The sequence below is a fragment of the Aedes albopictus genome, chromosome 1 (genome assembly GCF_035046485.1).
Source record: "Aedes albopictus strain Foshan chromosome 1, AalbF5, whole genome shotgun sequence".
In the NCBI taxonomy this organism is placed as follows: domain Eukaryota; kingdom Metazoa; phylum Arthropoda; class Insecta; order Diptera; family Culicidae; genus Aedes; species Aedes albopictus.
The window spans coordinates 217,244,080-217,265,609 of NC_085136.1; the positions used below are offsets into that span (position 1 = coordinate 217,244,080).

Below are 21,530 nucleotides of genomic sequence, written 5' to 3' on the forward strand. Positions count from 1 at the left end.
GCGATCGAACCCATGACCATCCACTTATGAAGTGAACGTGTAGCCACTACGCTAGGGGTCCCGGCTAGAGGTGCCTTTTTTGGACGCCTGCTTCTTCATCTCTCCAGTCCTGGTGCGCCGGATGCTTTTTATATCCGCGCCCAGCGGTGACAGACGATTTTAGCCTCGCATGGCCCTCATCACCTCGCCGTACGTGTCTATCTCGATTTTGAAGACCAGCGCATCGTTCCGATCGCGTTTGCGGGCTGACTTCACTTTTTTCACTATCTTCTTCTTTCCAATCGTAACCCAAGGGTTATCCGTCCATTGGTCCGGTTGGTCACCGTTCCTCTAAAGGTTGGCCTCTTGCAGCTTGGTTTCCCTACCCTTTGCGCGTTTCCGATTTTCTTATTTAAAATCAAGTGTTCGGATTGCAGACCAAGTGTCTATCTCGTTTGTGATCTTAAATGTGTTGATGCAAGGCGTTGAATTTTCAAATTTACTGTTCAACATTGCACTCGAAGCAGCATTTAGAGTGTTTATTGCACTCTATTTACTAAGTATTTAGAGGGGTAATTGCACTCGAAACAGTATTTAGAGTGTTTAGGCGTGCACAGTATTGATCCAATCAATGGAACACTAAAATAACTAAAACGGCCGCTATAAAATGAACAGATAGCGCCACCGTAGCCTTGTGTGTTCGACGTAACTCGACTGCTGTCACTGTGTTACCGTCCATATACTGTGGCGCTTTTGTTTTGATGCGGTGAGTAGCGGAAAAGTCGGCTTCAGTGATCCATTCCGGTAGTAGTAGAGTCTAGGAATCTCTCACACCTCGAAAAAAAAAAATACAGCGAGAATAGGCTTGAAAATAAATTTGACCTTGACGAACTACATGATTGCGGGTAGAAATAGAGGCAGGCCTAGTTGTAGTAGCGATGATGTAATGTTTGATGGGGATGTGTTTGAAGTTTTTGAAGGATTTGTTTATCTTGTGACATACGACAATGACGTTTACCATGAAGTGAAAGGCATTGGTATTGCAGCTGCGAATAGTGACTTTTAGCGCTCTACTATACGTTGGAATGCAGTTAGGCTACTTTGTAGCCAAAAAGATATCAACGAACAATTAGTTCGAAAAAGTCCTTCGTCTAAAAACGGATTTGTGATACAAAATTAAAACCCCTCTTGGTGATGCAGAATTTCGATTTTTAGTTGTGTATTAACTTAATCGGCCTTAGAGTACATTTTCTTCCTAAATTTTGAAAACAATTGCTTCCACTAATTTTCATCGGCGCCGTTTTTTTTACTTTCAATTCGCGACCTGTTTCTTTGCTTCTCTTCAGTACTGAAGCAGCACCAAGCTAAATGACATTAATCCCATTTTTTGCCTTCGTCTATTCAAATTGCCAAAACACTTTTAATTTACGGTACGCAATACTTGGATTTTGTTCATTCTCGTTCCATAAGGGGTAGAATGGAGACTTTTCCTCAGTTTAAATGTCGTTAAACTTAATAAAATTAAACATGATCCATCGTCGTGACCTACCTGATCGCGGTTGTGGGGTAAACTTACAGCTGGCAGGACTCTGATGTAATCCATACAAAAACAACAAAGACGGCTGGAAACGGTAGGTGTTGCAAGGATACGATAGGAGGAGGTGTTATGGACACTTAAAATAACACATACGATGGCATTCGGTTCGGTTTTACAGGAAACGAACTCCACTGGACGACGCATGTGCCATCAGAGTGCTGGCAGCTTGTTGTGTTTCTAGCAGCAAACGTGCCTCATTGAGCCAATCTAAGGCGGCCTTCCTCGACGCACCCTGCAGCAGGTTCATGTACTGGACCGTTTTAACCAGATCTCCTCGATCCAGCCAGTAGCGCGCACGGTTCAGAATATCGTACGTGTCCAGCTTGCTGAAATCGAACGGTTTGTCTTCCAGCTCATCTTTCGAAATGGGCACGTCCGGTTTGGCTATCAGGGCAGCTTGCAGGTACGACAGGAAGTACAACGGCAACCGAGCACCTTCAGCCGGAACCAAGGCCAACCGGCGCGAAACTTGCTCCACCTTGATGAAACGCTCTCGTAGGGCATCCTCCGGGTAGACGCCACGATCCTTGGCCTTCTCTGGGAGTCCCTTCAGCACTACGCCGACCAATTCGTCTCCTTCGGCGGCACGGGCCACAGCGCCGATTTCGTCCTTCAGCGGCCGTAGCTGTTCGCGCCACGATTTTCCCGGTTGACCGGAGCGTATTGAAGACCACAGCGACTGGCAGGCTCCCCACAGGGCTTGAGCTTGATGGGCGCTCTTCTCGGCATCGGCACGACCTGGTTGATTGCCAAAAAAGATATTGATTTAATCATACATTCTCGGAACTACTGAACAGTAACAGATATACGAAGAATTCAAACAATAAGCACGGTAGGTACCTTTCATTTCATCATCGATCTCTGCGCGTATTTTTTGTGTTAGCATGTGATGGAGGGAAATGGTAGAGTAGTAGTTGTTGGTGATGAATGAGACACACATAAGAAAGACAAGAACACATTAGTAGCACACGGGACATAGACATCAGGAAACAACAATGTCAATGGAAAAACAATCGAATCTACCTTTCAGGGCGGCATCCATTCCTTTGAGTTTTCCGAGCATTGCGGCCAGCTGCAGTTTGTAGGCCGCCTGTTCCGTGGTAATCTTCTCATCCAGCTCACGCTGGAACTTTCGTTTCATTTCCACCTCTTTCTGGGCGAGGGCATCGGCAAGGTGGTCGGTGTGCGCCTCCGATTGACGCTTCATCTGATTACGCAGGTTGCGTTCCAGTTCAGCGCGGATGGCCAGAAGCTGAAAAAAATATCGTTGGATTAATGAATCGCAAAATGTTGAAGAGATGGACTACGTTCTATCACAGAAAGAGAAAATTACAGAAGGGCAAAACTTTGAAATCTCGGAAGTGGAAACCCAAAAAACGTAATCTCATAAGGGTCAAATCACAAAAGCCCGAGAACATCGGTGAAAATGACCTTCGTTGGAGACCATCAACCAACGATTTCTGGCAGAACCAAGAGGTCCAATCGGATGAAAACCTTAAGTCTGAAGGTCAACGTTGCTGTTGGGAGCAAAACGGTTTCGTTCATGGTGAACAAGATGCCGGTGCAAGTGGAGCGGAAGAGGCTGAGTTGCGTAGTTGATTCTGATGTACCAATCATCTTGTGAACAGTATGGACTGTATACAGGCAGTCGGAGTCTCGATCATTGGAAAGTACGGAGGAGAAATGTCCGTCACGAGATGAAAGCAAAACTGCTAGCTGTCTTGTGAAGAAGATGTCTCAAGGTGGCAGTACCCACACCGTATTCTTTATCACTTACCTTTCTTTGGTTCTGCAGGTTCAATTCACGTTTTTCCTTGGCAATCTCGTACTCCAGTTGGGCCTTCACGGCTTCGCTTTGATCGGTTCCTCGAACCGCCTCGAGGGCCCGCTTCAGCTGTTGATCGCCCTCAATCTGCAGCTTTTGTAGCTCCTTCTGGTGCGCCACCACCTGCGTGAAGGCATGTACGATGAACAAATCCAAATCGTCCTTGGATAGGTCCAGCTTCTTTTCGCTCAGGTTGATACCCGGAAAGAGGGATTCGATTTCGTCGATGAAGAAGTTCCTAGCCGTTTCCACCTTCTTCCAGTACTTTTCGCCCACGTTGGCCAGGTTTCGTGCTTTGTAGACATCTTCCTTGGCCTTCTTCAAATGTTCCAGGTATGCGGCAATATTTTCACGAGCCTTGTCCTTCAGATCGTCGGAACACTTGATATCGCGACTGTCCAGCAGGCGATGCAGCTTTTCGATATTCTCCCGGGCTTCGTCCGCGGCATCCTCAGCCGCCTTCAGCGCAGTATCCCGTGCGCTGGTGCGATTGCGCAAAAGCACCCAACTCGACGAATCGAGCTTGTCGACAGATTCGTCGACCACCTTCCTGACCTCATTGGTGTAGTCCTTGAGCACCTGGACGGCCTTGCCGTACTCTTTGATGGCGGTTGCCGCTGCCACGTCGATCTGGCGCTCAAGATCGCTGATCGATTTGGGTACTTCTTCGGTAGGTTTGGCGACAACCGGTTTGGGCGTCGCTGCAGTTGTTGCCGCGGCAGCAGGGGCTGCCACTTTAGCTGCTGCAGGTTTTGGTGCAGGTACAGAGCTAGGAGTGGCAGATTTGACGGCTGATTCGGATAGTTTGACCTTCTCCACCGTTGGTTCCGGTTTTGATAGCGGGGGTGCTGGGACTGGTACATGCACCGATTTAGAACGAGTGACCGGCGGTAGATCAACCTCTGTAAGAGAGAACGTAAGATTCCTATTATTGATTTTAAGAGAAGTCACTATTTTGGCTCAGTAACTACCTAAATCAACTTTTCGTTAAATTTTAATGTGGTCTCATTATTTTTAGGTTTAAAATTTCATAATATTTTCTTGAAGCCTGTTTCCCATGTCTAAAAATCTTTAAATTCCTTAGCACTAGCGTTAGCATATTTGTGACATTATGAACTATGTAAATTAGATATTATAAAACTTCATATTACTTTTAGGAATAACCCTGGGACCATACTAAAACAACAACATCGAAAGTATGAATGTCACTATTCGCGGGCTCCCACTTTTACCATAACTCAGGGTTTTGTTTTTGTGTTACTTTTTACAAGATTTCACTTACTTTTTTCTGCCTTCTTCTCCTCTTCCTTGGTACCACCCGTGAAGAACCCAGTAACCGTTGAAGTATACCCGCTGATGGTACTGGAGATTTCGTCCAGCTTCTTCGAAACCTCGTCCAGTGGATTCTCTTCCTGAAGTAGTGTCTTCAAGACCGGTTCAAGGGCTGGCACGTTCGTGACGAGCGTTTTCCTGAACTCGTTATCGTATCTGTGGGATGCATACAAAGATAAATTAAAAGGTTATCTTATCATTTTAGTCATTGTGGGTAAAAGTAATCGTCGAAACTCACTTAGCATACGCTACGACTCCACCGCCCACGAGAAACGGAGACAAAACCACCAGCACCTTTCCGAAACCAGCCTCACGGAATTGAGGGATGTTGGCTGCTCCTCTGGTGCTAAGACTTCGAAGCAGCTGGGTGCTTTGCCGCTGAAATGATATATTTAAAGTAGAATGCTTAAGTACCTAGTCATATAAAGTTTACATCCAAGGACCAATGCCTTGGGTGTAAAATAAAGTTGGGGTTTTCAGATATTTGCCTCTAGGGCCCTTTTTGAAATTAAATTTCTGTTTGGTGTTCCCTTTTATTAGTATCGAAGGATCAGTAATTTATCAAAAAAGATAAATATTAATTTACACCGGCACCACGAGTTCACAACACTCTCAGCTTCCACCGGCACTGTCGGCTTCTTCTTCTTCTTCTTTCCTCTGGTCGAAGCTGTTGTTCTGATAGCTTCTGTGTGTGGCCCGGTGACGACGACCATATGGCCAGCTGACTGTTGCCGTCTCTTTTCTTGTGACGGCTAGCTTTGATGTTTCGTTCAGTTCGTTCAATTTGTACTTATGTTTACAAACTTAGCTTAGCTTGTCGTATGAAATCTGTTACCTCTCTGTAAACCTTCATATTTTTAGATTTTAGCAAGTCTTGTAGGCTGTGAAATTGCAACTCAAAGTCGAATTTGGATCTTAATATTCCGAATCTAGGGCAGTGCATTATGAGGTGGTCCGCAGTTTCTGGTTCGTCGCATAGTTCGCATTCCTCGGTTTCCTCCAGCTTCATTTTCGCTAACCAGAATTTGGAAAAATCGTGTCCCGTCATCAACCTGTTGATCAACCTGACATCGGATCCGGGCAAGTCCACTTTGTATACCACGGTTTGGTGCTAAAAGCTGGTTGGATATCGTAGAATTTCTTCCCTTTTTCACTGTCGGCAGAGACTCTTCATTCGATGTCCATTCGTGGTCCTTCAGTATCCATTGCTGTTTGCGCAGTTTTCACTGATCGTACAAGTCGCTCTCATGCTCCACCCATATGGGATGCTCCTACACGCTCGTTGAAAACTACTCTCAAGTGAGTAAATTATACTCACTTTCAAACTTTGGCTAAATCTGTCAAAGGTGAGTAACATGCATTTGTCAAGGTGAGTTATTAACTACTCTGTCACGTCAGATCTCTGCTTTACTCACTTTTGAGTAAGGCGTTTTATTTACGAAAAACTCACTAGCTGTTGTGATTGATCATTGATCATCAGATTGCAGGAGATTCTTGTGTGCCAAGTTGCAAGCCGGCGGAAAACCTGGAACCGGCGCTGAAATAAATCACGATCAGTAGCAGTGGACCCGGAAACCTTCCGGTAACCAACAGGTGAGACTTATAAAAAATGTTAATAATGACGCCATTTGTCAACTTTGTTGTCGCCGTAAAATTGTTCTCGCCGGTTATGTCGAGGGTTATGTTGCTGACGAGGAGGTTCGAGGCTGAGCGGCAGAGCTGAAACTCCACTTCCGGGAGGTGCATTTCCTTAACACCAGTAAAACAGTTAAAAGTAAGTTGTTTGTATTTTGACTTGGTGTTTAATGAGTTGTAATGATCATCTGTTCTCTAATTTCAGTCCATGACTAACAACGGCAAGGATTCGGTTGATCAAGTGCGATAGATCCTTGCTTGAATCAGCTACTTCAAATGGCAACTGTTCGTATAGTAATGAACATGTAATCCAAACCATCTTCGAGTTCCAAGAGAAGTTTAAAGTGATTTTATAATTTTATTATAATGTTGTGTATATAATGAATGCTATAGAATAAAAAACAGGCAAGATTTTTGCTCAACTTAATGTTTGTGTTTTAGTTATTTGAAAATGAAAAACAATTCCGAAAACCATCCCGAGGAATATTTATCTACTCACTTTCGCTAATTTTGCAAAAAATAAAAGTGAGTAAATACTACTCTCTTTCAACAAAATCAATGAATACTCTAAAGAGAGTAAATTCGCTTTACTCTCTTTTGAGCTGATGCACTTTGTACACTCAGAAATAAAAGTATACACGGAATTACTATTATTTATGCATTTTGTATCCGCATCTCTCTCACTCTCTTTTTGTTTTCATGCTATCTGCCGTTTAGCCTGGGTTGAAGAGAAGTGTTTCGTCAACCCAGGCGAAGCACCAGATAGCATGAAAACAGAAAGAGAGTGAGAGAGATGCGGATACAAAATGCATAAATAATAGTAATTCCGTGTATACTTTTATTTCTGAGTGTAATGAAGTGAGTGGAATTCTACTCACTTTAGAGTAGTTTTCAACGAGCGTGTAGTCTGTTCAACAACACCCAATTGGTCTTTGCGTTAATGAATGTTTCTGCTAGCTGACAATCGATTTGTTGCTCGAACCCATGAAATTCGTTCCCCTACCGCTGCGGATTTCGACCGGAGCTCCTCGACGTGCGATCAATCGCCTGATAGCCATCTTAGGTACACACGCTCGGCGCGTCCACGCAGCGCCGTGTGCAGCACACAATACCAACGCATGCCACACTGCCACACAGGAACGCTGTGAGTCTGTGTTGCTTCGTAGATCTCCGTCAGTTGTCGATCGGCACCATCGGTACTGCCCAGGTTCGTCCCATTACCCGATCAGATCTCGTTGCAGTAACCTCGCTGGGAAATCATTCGCTTAAAAGCTCTCAAAAACGGATCAGTTTAGAGGTTACCTGCAACCTCGAGGTGAACCGCCTTGCTCGAGAGGCAGACAAATACGACGATGTATCCCTTCGAGCAACGTTTCCGCGGGTATTGCAGAATGGATAACTGCTGGATGACTGCCCATTAGCTGCTGTGGTGTACTGGCTTTCTGTCGGCAACATTTGACGCAATTCTAAATGACTTGTTTGATGAGATGTTGGCAGTTTGGAATCCAGTACCTTTGATTAATTGCTGCCGTCTAGACGTGTGCGTCGAATAATCGGCGTGAACTCGGCGTGGGGCTTCTTAATCAATTATGAACAAAGTTAACTACTTTCCAATGATTGGATTATAACAGGTGGACATCTAGCTATGTGCTGCTGCAGAAATTTTCTGGTTTTGTTGATGGTAGCCTTTCTGAGAAGGGATACGCCGATCGGCGTGCGGTTTTCACGCCGCCGCCGCCGCCGCCTCCGATTGCCACGCCGACACGCCGATGCTTCCTGGATCGGCTTCAAACAACATAACCATAAGCTTTTTCCACCAGTACATGGGTATAACACCCCTTTACCAATCCCCGTTTAAAAAATATAGTAGGTATATTTGATTCTTGTTGACTTGGGGAGCCGCACGCCGATTCACGCCGATTTCTCATCGGCGCGGCGGCGCACACGTCTACTGCCGTCAGAAGTCTGGGACCTGCATCACAGTTCTGCAAGTGTAGCAGGGCTGGTAGCAAATCACTTTTTAGTGACTTTGTCACTTTTTTTGGGTTGGTCACTAAAAAGTCTCTTTTTTCAAGGTCAGGTCACTAAAGTCACTATTTTCACCTAAAAAGTCACTTTTTTCAACTTTTTTGGGAAATTGATAAAATACGGATTGAAAAATATTTAAAAATGTTAAACCATCAAATGATGCCACATTAAAAAGTCAAATTTTCCCTATACAAACCGTTCCTTACAAAAAAATCGCTTCGCAACTACTTTTATGTCTTTCTTTAGGATCCATGGGAGACATTGAAAGAAAATTGGCTACTACTTGCTCCTATCCTGCAATATCAATCAAGTTGTCGGCGATGATTGAAATATTCCAACATAAAGTTACCATATTAGCCATCAAATACCTCTGAGGAAACATTTGGTCGTCATGACCGCTTTTCTCGGTAGATCAATCATTGCAGAATCTAAATCTGGTACTAGATTTCTTAGGGAAGCGTGTTTTTACGAATTGGAATCTATATTGTAAACTGGAACAGCCATCTTCATATACTGATAAACGCCCAAAAGTAAGCAATGCCCTTGTAATTTCATAGTGTTGAAACTGTTGTGTTAAAATTGTGTATTTAAATGTTTACAACACCTCAAATAATGAGAGCGAACCATGCACGGCCTTGAGTAATCTTTAAAGACCATTACAGCGCTTTGCGGACCTCTAAATTCCTTCGCGGACATTATTACATTACGGACCTTCACAGACCTGCACAAGCACTGATTGTTTTGTGGACTGGGCACAAAGGCTTATATTCCATGGAGATCTTGTAAGATCTGTACCATGTATACAGTTCAATATAATATTCCATTTACTTGTTAGAAAGGTCGTTGGTCTGGGGCGTATAGAATACAGTGACGATTCGATCGTTGAGAGCTCGTTAGATGGGCTGTCTCGATGGTTGGATGTTCACTGGTTGGGGCAAAACCCAACTAAAAAGCACTGTCAATGTCAAAATAGATGTCAAAACGAGTTTGACGTCTGACCGCCCTCGCATCACAGCTCCTGTATACAGAACGTTTGCGCAAGTATGTGAGTGTTCCGTGACGTATTTCTCGTCACTTGCGTGTGTTTAGAGCATTTTGATCAGTTGTCAGTTGCCCCAACGAACGAACACGATTCGCTAATCGGGGCGCAGTCGTGACCCAACCAGCGAATCCGGACTGTAGTCATTCGTATAATACTAGCACAGACAAACAGACGTAACACTTCGAACATTTTTCGATTCAAATCATAGTCACGGAAACATATTCGTCCAATGCTTAAAGGCCTATGTTTGGCCGACCACCAACTAGGTGGCGGTAGTGAGCAAACGTCAAACTCGAACAAAAACGATGCGAGCGCCACGGTTGGGCAGTTGGCCAACTATCAAATTTTGAAAAAGACCGTTAAATCGTTGTACGATGTGAATTATCAGAGTGTTACGTCTGTTTGTCTGTGATACTAGTTTTGCTTGTAGATCCTGCACCTAAATTTCATGGAGTTTTGGGACGACCTAGGTCATATGTAGAACTAAAAGTAGTAAAACTGTTATAGAAATCTTCAAAACATATGCCTTAAAAAAAAACATCAATGGAATCCAATCACTGTACGTGTGTATCGAAACAACTTTTATATATATTGGAAGATTGAGTTCCATAAAGTTTGGAGAGTTTTATAAACTAACGCAAACATATTTTGTATGGGGCCGCCCCATGATGCGTCGGTGAGAGTGCAGGCCTAATAGCAAGTCGCTATTTAGTGGCTTGGTCATTATTTTAAGACTAAAAAAAATAACTTCTCCCAGAATGCTTGTAACTACATATTATGAAAATTTAACCAGAAACTATGAGACAATTCAAATAAATTAGTAAATATGGGACATTTTGAAGAAATTAAGAACTCTATTACATTTTCATAGGCTATTCAAAAAAAAAAACCGTTGTTTTCTTCTTGTAATTCTTCTGAAAATTTCCAAGGGGGTACGTGGAGAAATATTTCAAGTATTACATCAAAATTACTTAATTACTTTCTGTTATTCATTTTATTTTATTTTGAGAGAATTTTTGCAAAAATATTCAAGAAATCATATTTGAAAAATTCTTATTCAAATTCATTTGCACATTTTTAAGTATTTGTCTATCTAAGTTTCCATCAAGGTGAAATTCATGACAGAAAACATCCAACAAGTTTTCCAAGAGTTTCATAATCTATTTATTTTTTCTTGACAGAATTTTCATGCCATGCTCATCTAGTTATGCACAATGTATTCTATAAAATTGTAAATACATGTAGCTTTGTACAATTTTAGGAATGGAAGATGAAAGTTTTTCTTGAACATTTTTCATTATGCGGTACTGCAGGGTTTTCTGAATCAAATTCGTTCTACAATGTTTCCTCACTAAGCATATTTTTGTGCCAAAAGTCACTATTTAGCCACTTTTTTGCCATCTGAAAGTCACTATTTGGTCACTATTTCAGAGATTTTGGTCACTAAAATAACTATTTTGACCATCAGTTCCTGCTACCAGCCCTGAGCCCCTCAACCAGTAATCTGGACACGCCATGCACTAAAAATAATCCGCATCTAGTTTGTATTTGCCGCGCACATAGATTTTTGCAATCAAGCTTTGCACTTAAATTACACTGGCCTTGCACATAGAACCAGATGGGCTAGAACATCTTAGTTTCTACAAGCAATGCACATAAATAATAAAGGTCTAAACTTTTACATTTTAAAGGTCAACTTATTCTATTTTATATGTCATCACAAATAAATACTAAATGTGATTTTCTAGAAATAAAATAAATAAGACTAATTATTTTATGATGACAATTTTTATTTGGAACTAGATTTATACACTATGGTGATTGCGTGGATCTTTCCAAAAGCGATGTCTCCGTGATAGAGCTTCCAAGCAGGGTCCGGGACAAACGGAAAAGCTACTCGATGCTCGACTCGATGTGGGTGGAAGGACGAGGAGGTTCTTTCTAATACGGTGGGGACTCGCCTCTGATGTTATTTGTCGAACTTTCGCATCTGGTGTTTCCGTGATTGGCGTCGTTGGCGTGCACAGCTCCGGAGATAGTTTTCCTTCTAAGGCGGCAGTACATTTTCTGGTACTTTAGGCTTCTTCTGGTTGGAGCTTTCTTCTGGAAACCCTGAAAGAAAACGTTTATTTAAATCAAATACTATTTTTTTAGCATAAACACTTACGGACTCTTGTCTCCGCTAAATCCGCTGATTGATTTCACCTACTTGTAGGTTTATGTCGAATTCTTGAAATCTTCTGGAAGTTCATCTTTGGTCACTGTGCTTTACCGCGTTGTATAACCTCGATCTCGATCTGTGGCATATTTTGATTATGATTATTATTACGTAAAAGTAAATGATTAAAATACATTACCTTGAAAAGCTGCAGGAAATCGCCGGAAGACTTCAAATACCGACCGTAAACTCGGCCAGCAACAAAAGTATTTTTTCTTGCTCCACAAGTTTTCCGTTATTGAAATGTTTTGAACGTTTTGAAATATTAATCGTTACACTCAAAATTTATATTCAGTTAACATAGGTTGTAAATGTATCATTTTTAGAATTCATAGCTGTGCATATAAAAAATATGTGCTACTCAATCATATTTAATGCAAACCCTTTGAAATCTAAATGCCGCACATAAAATGAGGATTTGAGTCACCGATTCGCTTTTATCTGCTTTGCGCACATACAAACTAATGAAGTTTTCATTTCAGTGTGGTTCTTCGGGAGTATCGCCGGGTGCTGCATGACAAAAGGAAATGACGACTGCTGCAAACTGTGGTGTTTCATATCCGGGGAAATGTACTTATGTGGCCGAATAAAACACTTCACACCCGGACATTACGATAATAAAAACATGCACATTTATTTACAGACTATGTACACAAATTACACAATATTACAATTAATCACAACATATTAAAAGTAACACCGCGGAGAGCGCGCGCGGGCAGCATCTGGCTGCTGCTGCAGTTGATGGCGTTCTGCTCTTCTGCTGTATGTTCGTCATCGTCGTCGTCGTCGTCGGCGGCGGCGGCCGTCGTCGTCTATCCATCGTTGTGATAGACACGAGCCGAGCCGATCATGGGGTACACGAATGCTCGTTCACAACATCTCCCCCTTTTAAAATGACGAACATGAAATCAAGAAACACTTCTTCATGCGCCGAAGAAAGTCTTGACCAAACAGGATGCATCCGATTACACTGTACACATTCGCAATCCAAACCGGGCTGATGCAGAAGGACGCTGGCTGTGTGGCATCCGACTTCTGCATGGCTGCTTGATCCGAATGGTGTTGACGGATAACGGGGAGCAAACGACTTCAGGAACGAATCGTGCTGCCATTGGAGGACACGGCCAACAGTGTACCACTCCTGATGGACGTTGATTACCAATTCCTTTGGTCAATGCTGAAGGGAATAGCCATCCTGCGAATCGAACCGTGCTGCCATGGGAGGACGCTGACTGTGCGTTCGGACTCCCACTGGACTTACACTGGGTTGCCAAATTCGGTGATGGCGTTGGATGATGGGGATGAATGATCATCATTCGGAAGCAAACCCGTGCTCCTGCAGGAGGACGTTAACGTTGTCCGACTCCTGCCAGGTTCTGCTGTGCGACGATGATGATGCCAATTCGTCCATCTTCCCTCCCGCGTAGGACCCGTTGAGTCGGTCATGCGCTTTTACAACCGACTGCTAAACTGCCCCTATTCGCATAACAGTCCCATGTTTGCTGGGTTTCCTATTCACATGGGACTGTTGTGCCAATCGGGGCAGTAAACCTCGTCGCCACTTTCATATCCGGGGAAATGTACTTATGTGGCCGAATAAAACACTTCACACCCGGACATTACGATAATAAAAACATGCACATTTATTTACAGACTATGTACACAAATTACACAATATTACAATTAATCACAACATATTAAAAGTAACACCGCGGAAAGCGCGCGCGGGCAGCATCTGGCTGCTGCTGCAGTTGATGGCTTTCTGCTCTTCTGCTGTATGTTCGTCATCGTCGTCGTCGTCGTCGGCGGCGGCGGCCGTCGTCGTCTATCCATCGTTGTGATAGACACGAGCCGAGCCGATCATGGGGTACACGAATGCTCGTTCACAACATGGTGTATGGCGCCCTTAGATCTCAAAACGATAAGCTACGGCCATTGTAGCACTCAGAATATAGATAAGCATTCAGAGTATGTATGTAGTGTCTAGTAAGTAAGTTCTATTGTATGAAAACCTACAAATAAAGTGATCGAGCTGGGCTCGATCTCTTTTGCCTTTTACTGGAAACTCAACAACATCGTTTTATTCTCAGCTCACACAGAAAGTCTTCTTCACGCATAATAACTCCATTTGCATTATTAATAATAGTTCCTAATATACAAAACAAACGTCCCCCGACATCAATCGTCTCGGTTCCGTCCAAGAAAGGGTACAAGCTACTGATCTTCGATTTCTTCCGCCAGCCACGTTGGTCCAGACCACCACAGATGATGATCGATAAGCTATGTCGGAGATAGCCTACGAGACGCATAGTCTGCAGGATTATCGTTCGATGCAACGTGAACCCAATGTTTACGCGGCAAGAACTCCAGTATCGATGAAGTTCTGTTGGCCACGTAAGTGTTCCATTTTCGGGGATGTCCTGAGAGCCACTGAAGTCCGTCCAAGGATACTGTTCTACCAGAATGCGCTTGAGAGATTCAGCAACTTGCTTCATCAGCTTCGCTAGTAGTTCAGCAGCGTTGAGTTTTTTAAGCGTGGAAGAGATACCTGCTGTACGGGTGCCACCTTTGTCTTCGCTGCCAGAAACGTAACGTAGACCTTGCCTCAATCTTATCCACCGCTCTGAGGTACACAACTGCCGCATATACGCTTCCTCGGAGGCATCAGAAAAGCCGTGGAGTTGGATTTGATCCTCGTAGTTGGAATGGTGATCCTCTCCAGCTGGCACAGTAGTTGGTGCTTCGTGTTGGGCCCATCAGTCTGCAGGCTTACCTTGATCGTGAAAACGTCCTTGTCCTGAACCCAATGAATTCCTAGAGACTTCACTGTATCTCGTTCATCCGGAAACTGTGTATATGCATTGGCGTCGTGCTGGTTTCAGGTAACGATTCTAGAACCACCGCTAAATTCGAGCTCCATTTGCGTAATGTAAAACCGGCACTCTCCACGATCTCGTTGATCTCCTTGACAAGACGAATAGCTTCCGCTTCCGCGACAGATTTAGCTCCGGATATGAGTTTCTTGATGCGCTCTGCGGCTTCGGGATACCTTCCTTCACATTCGTCCGCTGCCTTCTTGAGTGCTGCCATGGCCAGAAATCCAGAGTGCTTCAGCCCGTATGTCACCGTGTAAAACCGGAAGTGCTGTATTGGCTTGTCCGGTGAGCTTCTCCATACTATCCGTAGAAAATCTCGGTCGTTAGGGTGCACCAATATTCGTCGGTACATCTTTACCGCGTCTGCGGTTGAACCTGAATCTCCATCATGATATCGAAGATATCGGTGTTGATATGCAGTGCACCGAGTAGATCGTTGAGTGACGCTCCAGAAGTGGTGACACACGAAGCGTCAAACACCACCCTAAGCTTGGTTCTGCTGCTGCCTTCCTTTACAACCCCATGATACGACAAATAGTAGGACCTCGTACAATCAACTCTCCGCCTTCGGAATCGGGTCCATGTGGCCTAAATCCTGATAGTCCTGCATGAGCACAACGTAGTTGAAGTTTGAGTCGTTTTCGAACCTGCGTTCCATGGCCCGTATCCGCCTGACTACTGCAGTCAGCGACTCTCCCAGTTGCTGCTTTGAATTGTCCATTGGAAGTCGGACAATTATAGCAACCATCTTTCGTACGTGTATGTTGAGAAGCAAACCTTAGGTTAATTAGTTAGTAGGCTTTGATAATTGTTACTAGACTATAAATACCCTCCCATTCCATGTATCGTCCTCTTTTGCCAATAAACCATTGCTGTAGTAACACCTCTGCTCATCAGGTTATCGGCCCAAAGCACGTGATTTCCATAGCAACTTTGGTTTGTTTGGAGTAGTCAAGGCCAAGAAGAAAATTTTCACGAGCAAGGTGAAAATTCGGTACGGGTGTCGTTTCGAAGTAAGTTCGGTTTCGGAAGTGCGATTCGGACAATCGGAAGCGGAATGGACGAAGAAAGAATCCAACGGGTGTACCTCTTCGATGGAGCCAACTTCTCAAACTGGAGTTTTAGAATGGAAGCCTACCTGGAAGAATTGGGACTGGTGAACTGCATCCGGAAGAGCTTGGAAGAGGAAGATTTCTACGCGGACGAAGAGACGGACACCGCCGTGGTCAAGGCCCAGAAGGAGCAAAAACGTGAAAAACGAAGGCAGCAAGACGCAAAGTGCAAATCCATAATCATCCACAAGATCGCGGATTCGCATTTGGATTTCATCAAGGGGAAAACCTCGCCCAAGGAAATCTGGTCCACGTTGGAGCGACTTTTCGAGAAGAAAGGTGTCGCCGGCATTTTCTACCTGCTGAAGCAAATGTCGGTATTGCGGTATGACGAATCTCGCCCCCTGCAGGAACACGTTGTTGCCTTCGAGAAGAACGTTCGAGATTTGGAGTCAGCTGGAGTCAAGTTCGACGAGAAGGTGATCGTATTCAACTTGCTGCAATCGATGCCGAAGTCCTACGACCAGCTGATAACAGTGCTGGAAACCTTGCCAGTGGAACAGTGCTCGCTGGAATTTGTGAAGACAAGGTTGCTGAATGAAGGTATCAAGCGGCAGCTGGTTGAAGTGCGTTCGGAGTCCGGCACGGCGTTTGCTGGAAAACCTGGAAAATTCGGCTTCAACTGTTATGCATGCGGCAAACCAGGACACAAGCGAGTGGACTGCCCGGGAAGCGGTCGCAAGCAGGATTGTGGCACAGGAAAATTGCCGGCAAAGCAGAAGAAGAAGCCAAAGCAGAAGGCCAATGCTGCGGACACGCAGCACGATGTTGCGTTTGTGGGCACCGACGACTCGAAGAGCACGAGCAACGGAAAATTTCGCTGGATCCTCGATAGCGGCGCATCAGAACACATGGTTGGAAATAGTGAGTACATGTTCAACGTCCATCGTTTGGAGCGCCCCGTGGTCATCACAGTAGCGAAGTCAGGGCAACAGCTGGTGAGTGAATATGCTGGAGAGGTGAGGATGCTTGCAACAGTGGATGACAAACAACTGCGGTGCGTCGTCTACGATGTTCTGTACGTTCCGGATTTGACCCTGAACCTGTTCTCTGTCAAGAAAATCGGCGAACGAGGTATGCGCACCACATTCACACGCGACGAAGCAAGCATCACGAGAGCAGATGGTTCACGAGTCTGCACAGCTACGAGGAGGACCAAGCTGTACGAACTGAATATTGAGGTGATTCCATCAAGCGAGTCGGCTCTAGCTGCTGATTCCGGAGCACGGCGGGTTCTGTGGCATCGGCGATACGGCCATATCGGCAATTCCAGCCTGGCAAAACTGGTTCGTTGCAACATGGTGGAAGGCTTGGACGTCGGGAAGAATCTGGAAGCAAACGAAATTTGTGAATCCTGCATGAAAGCGAAACAGGTGAGATTGCCTTTTTCTGACACACCACGAGCTAGATCCAGTCGTCCGATGGAGTTGGTACACACCGACGTTTGCGGGCCATTCAAGCCAGCCGCTTGGGATGGCGGAAAAATGTTCGTGAGCTTCATCGACGATTTCACCCACTTCACGGCAGTGTACGTGATAAAGGCGAAGAGTGACGTTCTGGAGATGTTCAAGAAATACTCGGCGATGGCAGAAGCACATTTCGAGCGCAGGATAGCACGGATACGCTGCGACAACGGTGGTGAGTACGTCAATGAAAATTTCACCAAGTTCTGCGAAACCAAGGGGATTGTGATGGAGACTACGGCGCCCTATACACCACAGCAAAATGGTGTTGCGGAGCGCATGAATCGCACCATCATGGAACGATCCCGTGCGATGTTGGACGACTCTGGATTCAAACGGCACATGTGGAACGAAGCGGTGCAGGCTGCGGTATACGTGATCAACCGAAGTCCCACGTCAGCGTTGCAGGAATCGGTAACCCCTTTCGAGAAATGGTATGGACATAAGCCAAACGTGTCCAAAATGCGTGTGTTTGGCAGCAAGGCGTTCACCCACATCCCGAAGGAGAAGAGAAGCAAGCTGGACGACAAAAGCAAGGTGTGTTATTTCGTCGGTTATGCTGTGAACGGCTACAGATTGTGGGATCCAGAAAAGCGGAAAGTTGTCGTTTCTCGAGACGTCTTGATTGAAGAATCGAAGCCCAAGTTAGCTCCCGTCTACACGGAGGACCATCTTGTTTCGGATGTGGAACAGGAACCGGAACCAGCCGGAAATGAAATTGAAGAAGAAGCAAGGGCGTCCGAAGAAGAGAAGGAAGTTTTCGAATCGCTGTCAGAGGATGAAAATGAGGAAGTGGAAGAAGCCAAAGCAGTACGACGAACCGACAGGAAGCGGAAGCAGCCGGAAAAGTTTTCCGACTATCACCTGTATGGAGCGTTTGCGTTGAATGCCGAAAGCTACATCCAGAATCTCCCGGAGACCATCGAAGAAGCGAAGAAACGAGACGACTGGCCAGAATGGCAGCTGGCGATCAACGACGAACTCAAATCCCTGGAGGAGAACCGCACCTGGGACTTGGTGGACCTGCCGGATGGCTGTCGTGCGATGCCATGTAAGTGGGTCTTCAAGATCAAGTACAACGACGATGATACGGTAAGCAGATACAAGGCGCGGCTAGTTGCGAAGGGGTGCTCTCAACGGTACGGACTGGACTACCAAGAAACCTACGCTCCGGTGGTTCGGATGAGCACAGTTCGAACGTTACTGTCTGTTGCTGTCCAGCGGAAACTGCATCTACACCAAATGGATGTACGAACGGCGTTTTTGAACGGGGACCTGCAGGAAACGGTTTTTATGAAGCAACCGCCAGGATTTGAGAGGGGGAAGAAAGTCTGCAAACTCAACAAATCGCTGTACGGATTGAAGCAGGCCCCTCGGAGCTGGAATGAGAGGTTCCACATGTTTATGGTGAAGCTTGGTTTCCAACGATCAAAATATGATAGCTGTCTCTACACGTTCACGAGGAAAAAGGTTCAACTCTACGTCGTCCTCTATGTGGACGATATTATTCTGGCGTCGGACTCGTTGGAAGATCTGGAACGAATCAAGAGGATGTTGGCTGCAGAATTCGATATGGTTGACCTTCAAGAGCTAAACCATTTTCTGGGCCTGCGGATTGAACACAATAGAAAGGAAGGTACGTTAAGCATCAATCAAACTAAATATGTGCTTGATCTCTTGAAGCGTTTCGGAATGGAATCGTGCAAACCGGTTTCGACCCCACTGGAGCCAAGCACCAAGCTGGTCCAACTACAAGATGGCCAGGAACCATGGAAGTGTCCCTACCGTGAGCTAACGGGTTGTCTCACGTACCTCATGCTGTCATCTCGTCCGGATATATGTGCGGCAGTAAATATCCTCAGCCGCTTCCAGAATGCACCAACCGAAGAACACTGGAAGGCCCTGAAACGAGTCGTGCGGTATCTACAAGGGACGAAGGACTTCTCACTCGTCTACAGTCGCAGCAAGAACGATCCACTAATCGGCTACGCGGATGCAGATTGGGGCAGCGATGTAAACGATAGGAGATCCACATCGGGTTTCTGTTTCAAGATATTCGACAACACTGTAACCTGGGTTACGCGAAAGCAGTCAACGGTATCATTATCCTCAACCGAGGCGGAATACGTGTCGCTGAGCCAAGCGGCATGTGAAGCAATTTGGCTTCGTAATCTGGCTACGCAATTCGAAGTGGACCCGGATTCACCAGTAGTCATCTTCGAGGACAACCAGAGTCCTGTATCCAAATAGCCAAGGAACCAAGGGATCAAAAACGGCTCAAGCACATAGATATTCGCTATAACTTTGTACGAGAACGCATTGAAGAACACGAAATCGAAGTGCAGTATATTCCAACCGGAAAACAAGTTGCTGATCTACTCACCAAAGGCCTACCGACGGATGTTTTCAAGAAGCATCGCCAGGCGCTAGGTTTGAGAGGGGGTGTTGAGAAGCAAACCTTAGGTTAATTAGTTAGTAGGCTTTGATAATTGTTACTAGACTATAAATACCCTCCCATTCCATGTATCGTCCTCTTTTGCCAATAAACCATTGCTGTAGTAACACCTCTGCTCATCAGTGTAAGAGTCGGGTTGAAGTGATCAACGACCCTCTGTTCTTCCTGTGTCCAAAACTTTGCTTGGCGCAACTCCTGGTCTTCCCAGAACAATCGCAAGGTGCGATCGATGTCGAATTCCAGGTGAAAACCAACGAGTGATGCGCGTGCGTACACCATTGTTTCGAAATTCTTCCTGCAACCATCCGCCCCTCGATCCGTCCAATGATGGAACGATGTGCTACAGGAACGCCATTTAGATCCTTGACCTGCCGGGCCTCAAATACGGACAGTGAGGCATCCACCAAACCTGGTTGGTTGAATTGGGGGTCCGCGAGTTGTAGATGCTCCAAGTACGACATGTTTGCTACGTCGAAACGCTGGCATGCGGGGTTGCCATGAGCTTTCCCAGCACGTAAGCGGATGTGGTGAGCTTGGTTTCCTTGTTGAAACGCGACGAAACCACCAGCTTGACGATGTCGACTGTAATACCGACTTCCAAAGAAAGATTGCTGCGCCTCAACCCAAGGCGCTTGGCACAGGCAAATGAAGCACAACTTCGATGTGAGTACCAGTTCCCTACGCGCCGACACATCCATGGTCTTGAATTGTTCGCAGTGGTACGTTGGATGATCCTTCCCACACTTCACACACTACAGTGCGTACTTGATAGATGATTTAAATACACTCAGCAGCCCACCACAATGATCGCATCGACGCCACCTTCATCCGACAGCGCTGCCTCCATATTCTGTATGCAATGTCCACATCCGGTTGCTTCAGTCGCTCCAGATCGTGCTGGAAGTCGATACCGCACAGAGTCGGCGTTAGCGCCACGATGTACCTTTCGCATACTCCCTGACGTCAGTAGGTCGGAAAAGTGCGGATAGTGATTAGGCAAAATTTGGAAGGCTCCAGATATTGGAAGGAGACTGTTTGTGCAGTCAACCTTCATATCAATAACAATATTTAAAGAAAACTACGAATCATCGGTAAAAGGATGTAAATATCAGGGTTTTTGAATTTCAAAGACTGTGGCAAAGGAAATCAAACAACGCTACCTAGTTTACTTTTGTTTTTAACTAAAATCTTCAGTGTTATCACTGTGGCAATCCTTAGGATAACTCTTCCGTAACCGTGACATATTTTATATCTATTTTGTTTTCCCCCGAATAACAAGAGCACTATTTTCCCCAAACTGCTGGTTGCCGTCTTGCGTGTATTATTGAGTGACATAACACCTTTCCTCCGCTTCGCAAGATGAGCTCTGATGGCGATTTTTTCTTCCATTCCGGGCACTAATCCATCACCTACCTTCGATCCGCTGAGGAACGTCTTCTGCACTAGCAAGCGATACATGGTTCCCGTTTTTTACGTGTCCTTTTCCAGGGAATTTTGCGGGATATTTGCACAATTTTCACCGCGATACACGCACCTGATCGCACTCACTCTTCCGAAAAAAAAAGCAACGAAACGACGGACCGCGGACCCGAATCGATGACGGAAAGCAAGAAAAGTTTAAATGTGTTTGCGGGTTTGTTGCACTGACGACGATTTTGACGCACGCTTCGCCAAAGCGAAACAAAAATCCGGAGGTTTTGACGTTTCTGACAAGGGGTTCGACGATTGTGGTCGAATCTGCCGGTAGACGATTTTAGATCGGTTTCGACCACAAATTTAGGGTCTGTGTCAATTGGCGAATTAAAATTAATTTTCACTTAAACTTGACAGTTCGATAATTATTTCCTTAGGAGAACTGTCAAGTTTAAGTGTTGAACTGTCAAATTTAAGTAAAAATTAATTTTAATTCGCCAATTGACACAGACCCTTAGAGTGTATAGGGCAGTGCATGAAATTATCTCCTTC

At 45.1% G+C, this 21,530-nt stretch overlaps 1 protein-coding gene across 2 annotated transcripts; it reads right to left on the bottom strand.

Moving 5' to 3' along the window:
- Window positions 1–1,171: 1,171 nt before the first annotated feature.
- Window positions 1,172–21,231, bottom strand: LOC134283994 (MICOS complex subunit Mic60-like). Of its 2 annotated transcripts, XM_062846235.1 has the most exons (7): window positions 20,979–21,231; window positions 4,972–5,111; window positions 4,684–4,889; window positions 3,354–4,303; window positions 2,600–2,828; window positions 2,417–2,437; window positions 1,172–2,314 (listed from the first exon to the last, which is right to left on the bottom strand). In XM_062846235.1, exons 1-7 carry the CDS (start codon window positions 21,021–21,023, stop codon window positions 1,689–1,691), a joined length of 2,217 nt encoding a protein of 738 aa, XP_062702219.1. In that variant the 5' UTR covers window positions 21,024–21,231; the 3' UTR covers window positions 1,172–1,688. The 2 variants fall into 2 exon arrangements, with proteins under 2 accessions (XP_062702219.1, XP_062702221.1); XM_062846237.1 differs by lacking the exon at window positions 2,417–2,437 and having other exon boundaries at window positions 20,979–21,229.
- Window positions 21,232–21,530: the final 299 nt, after the last annotated feature.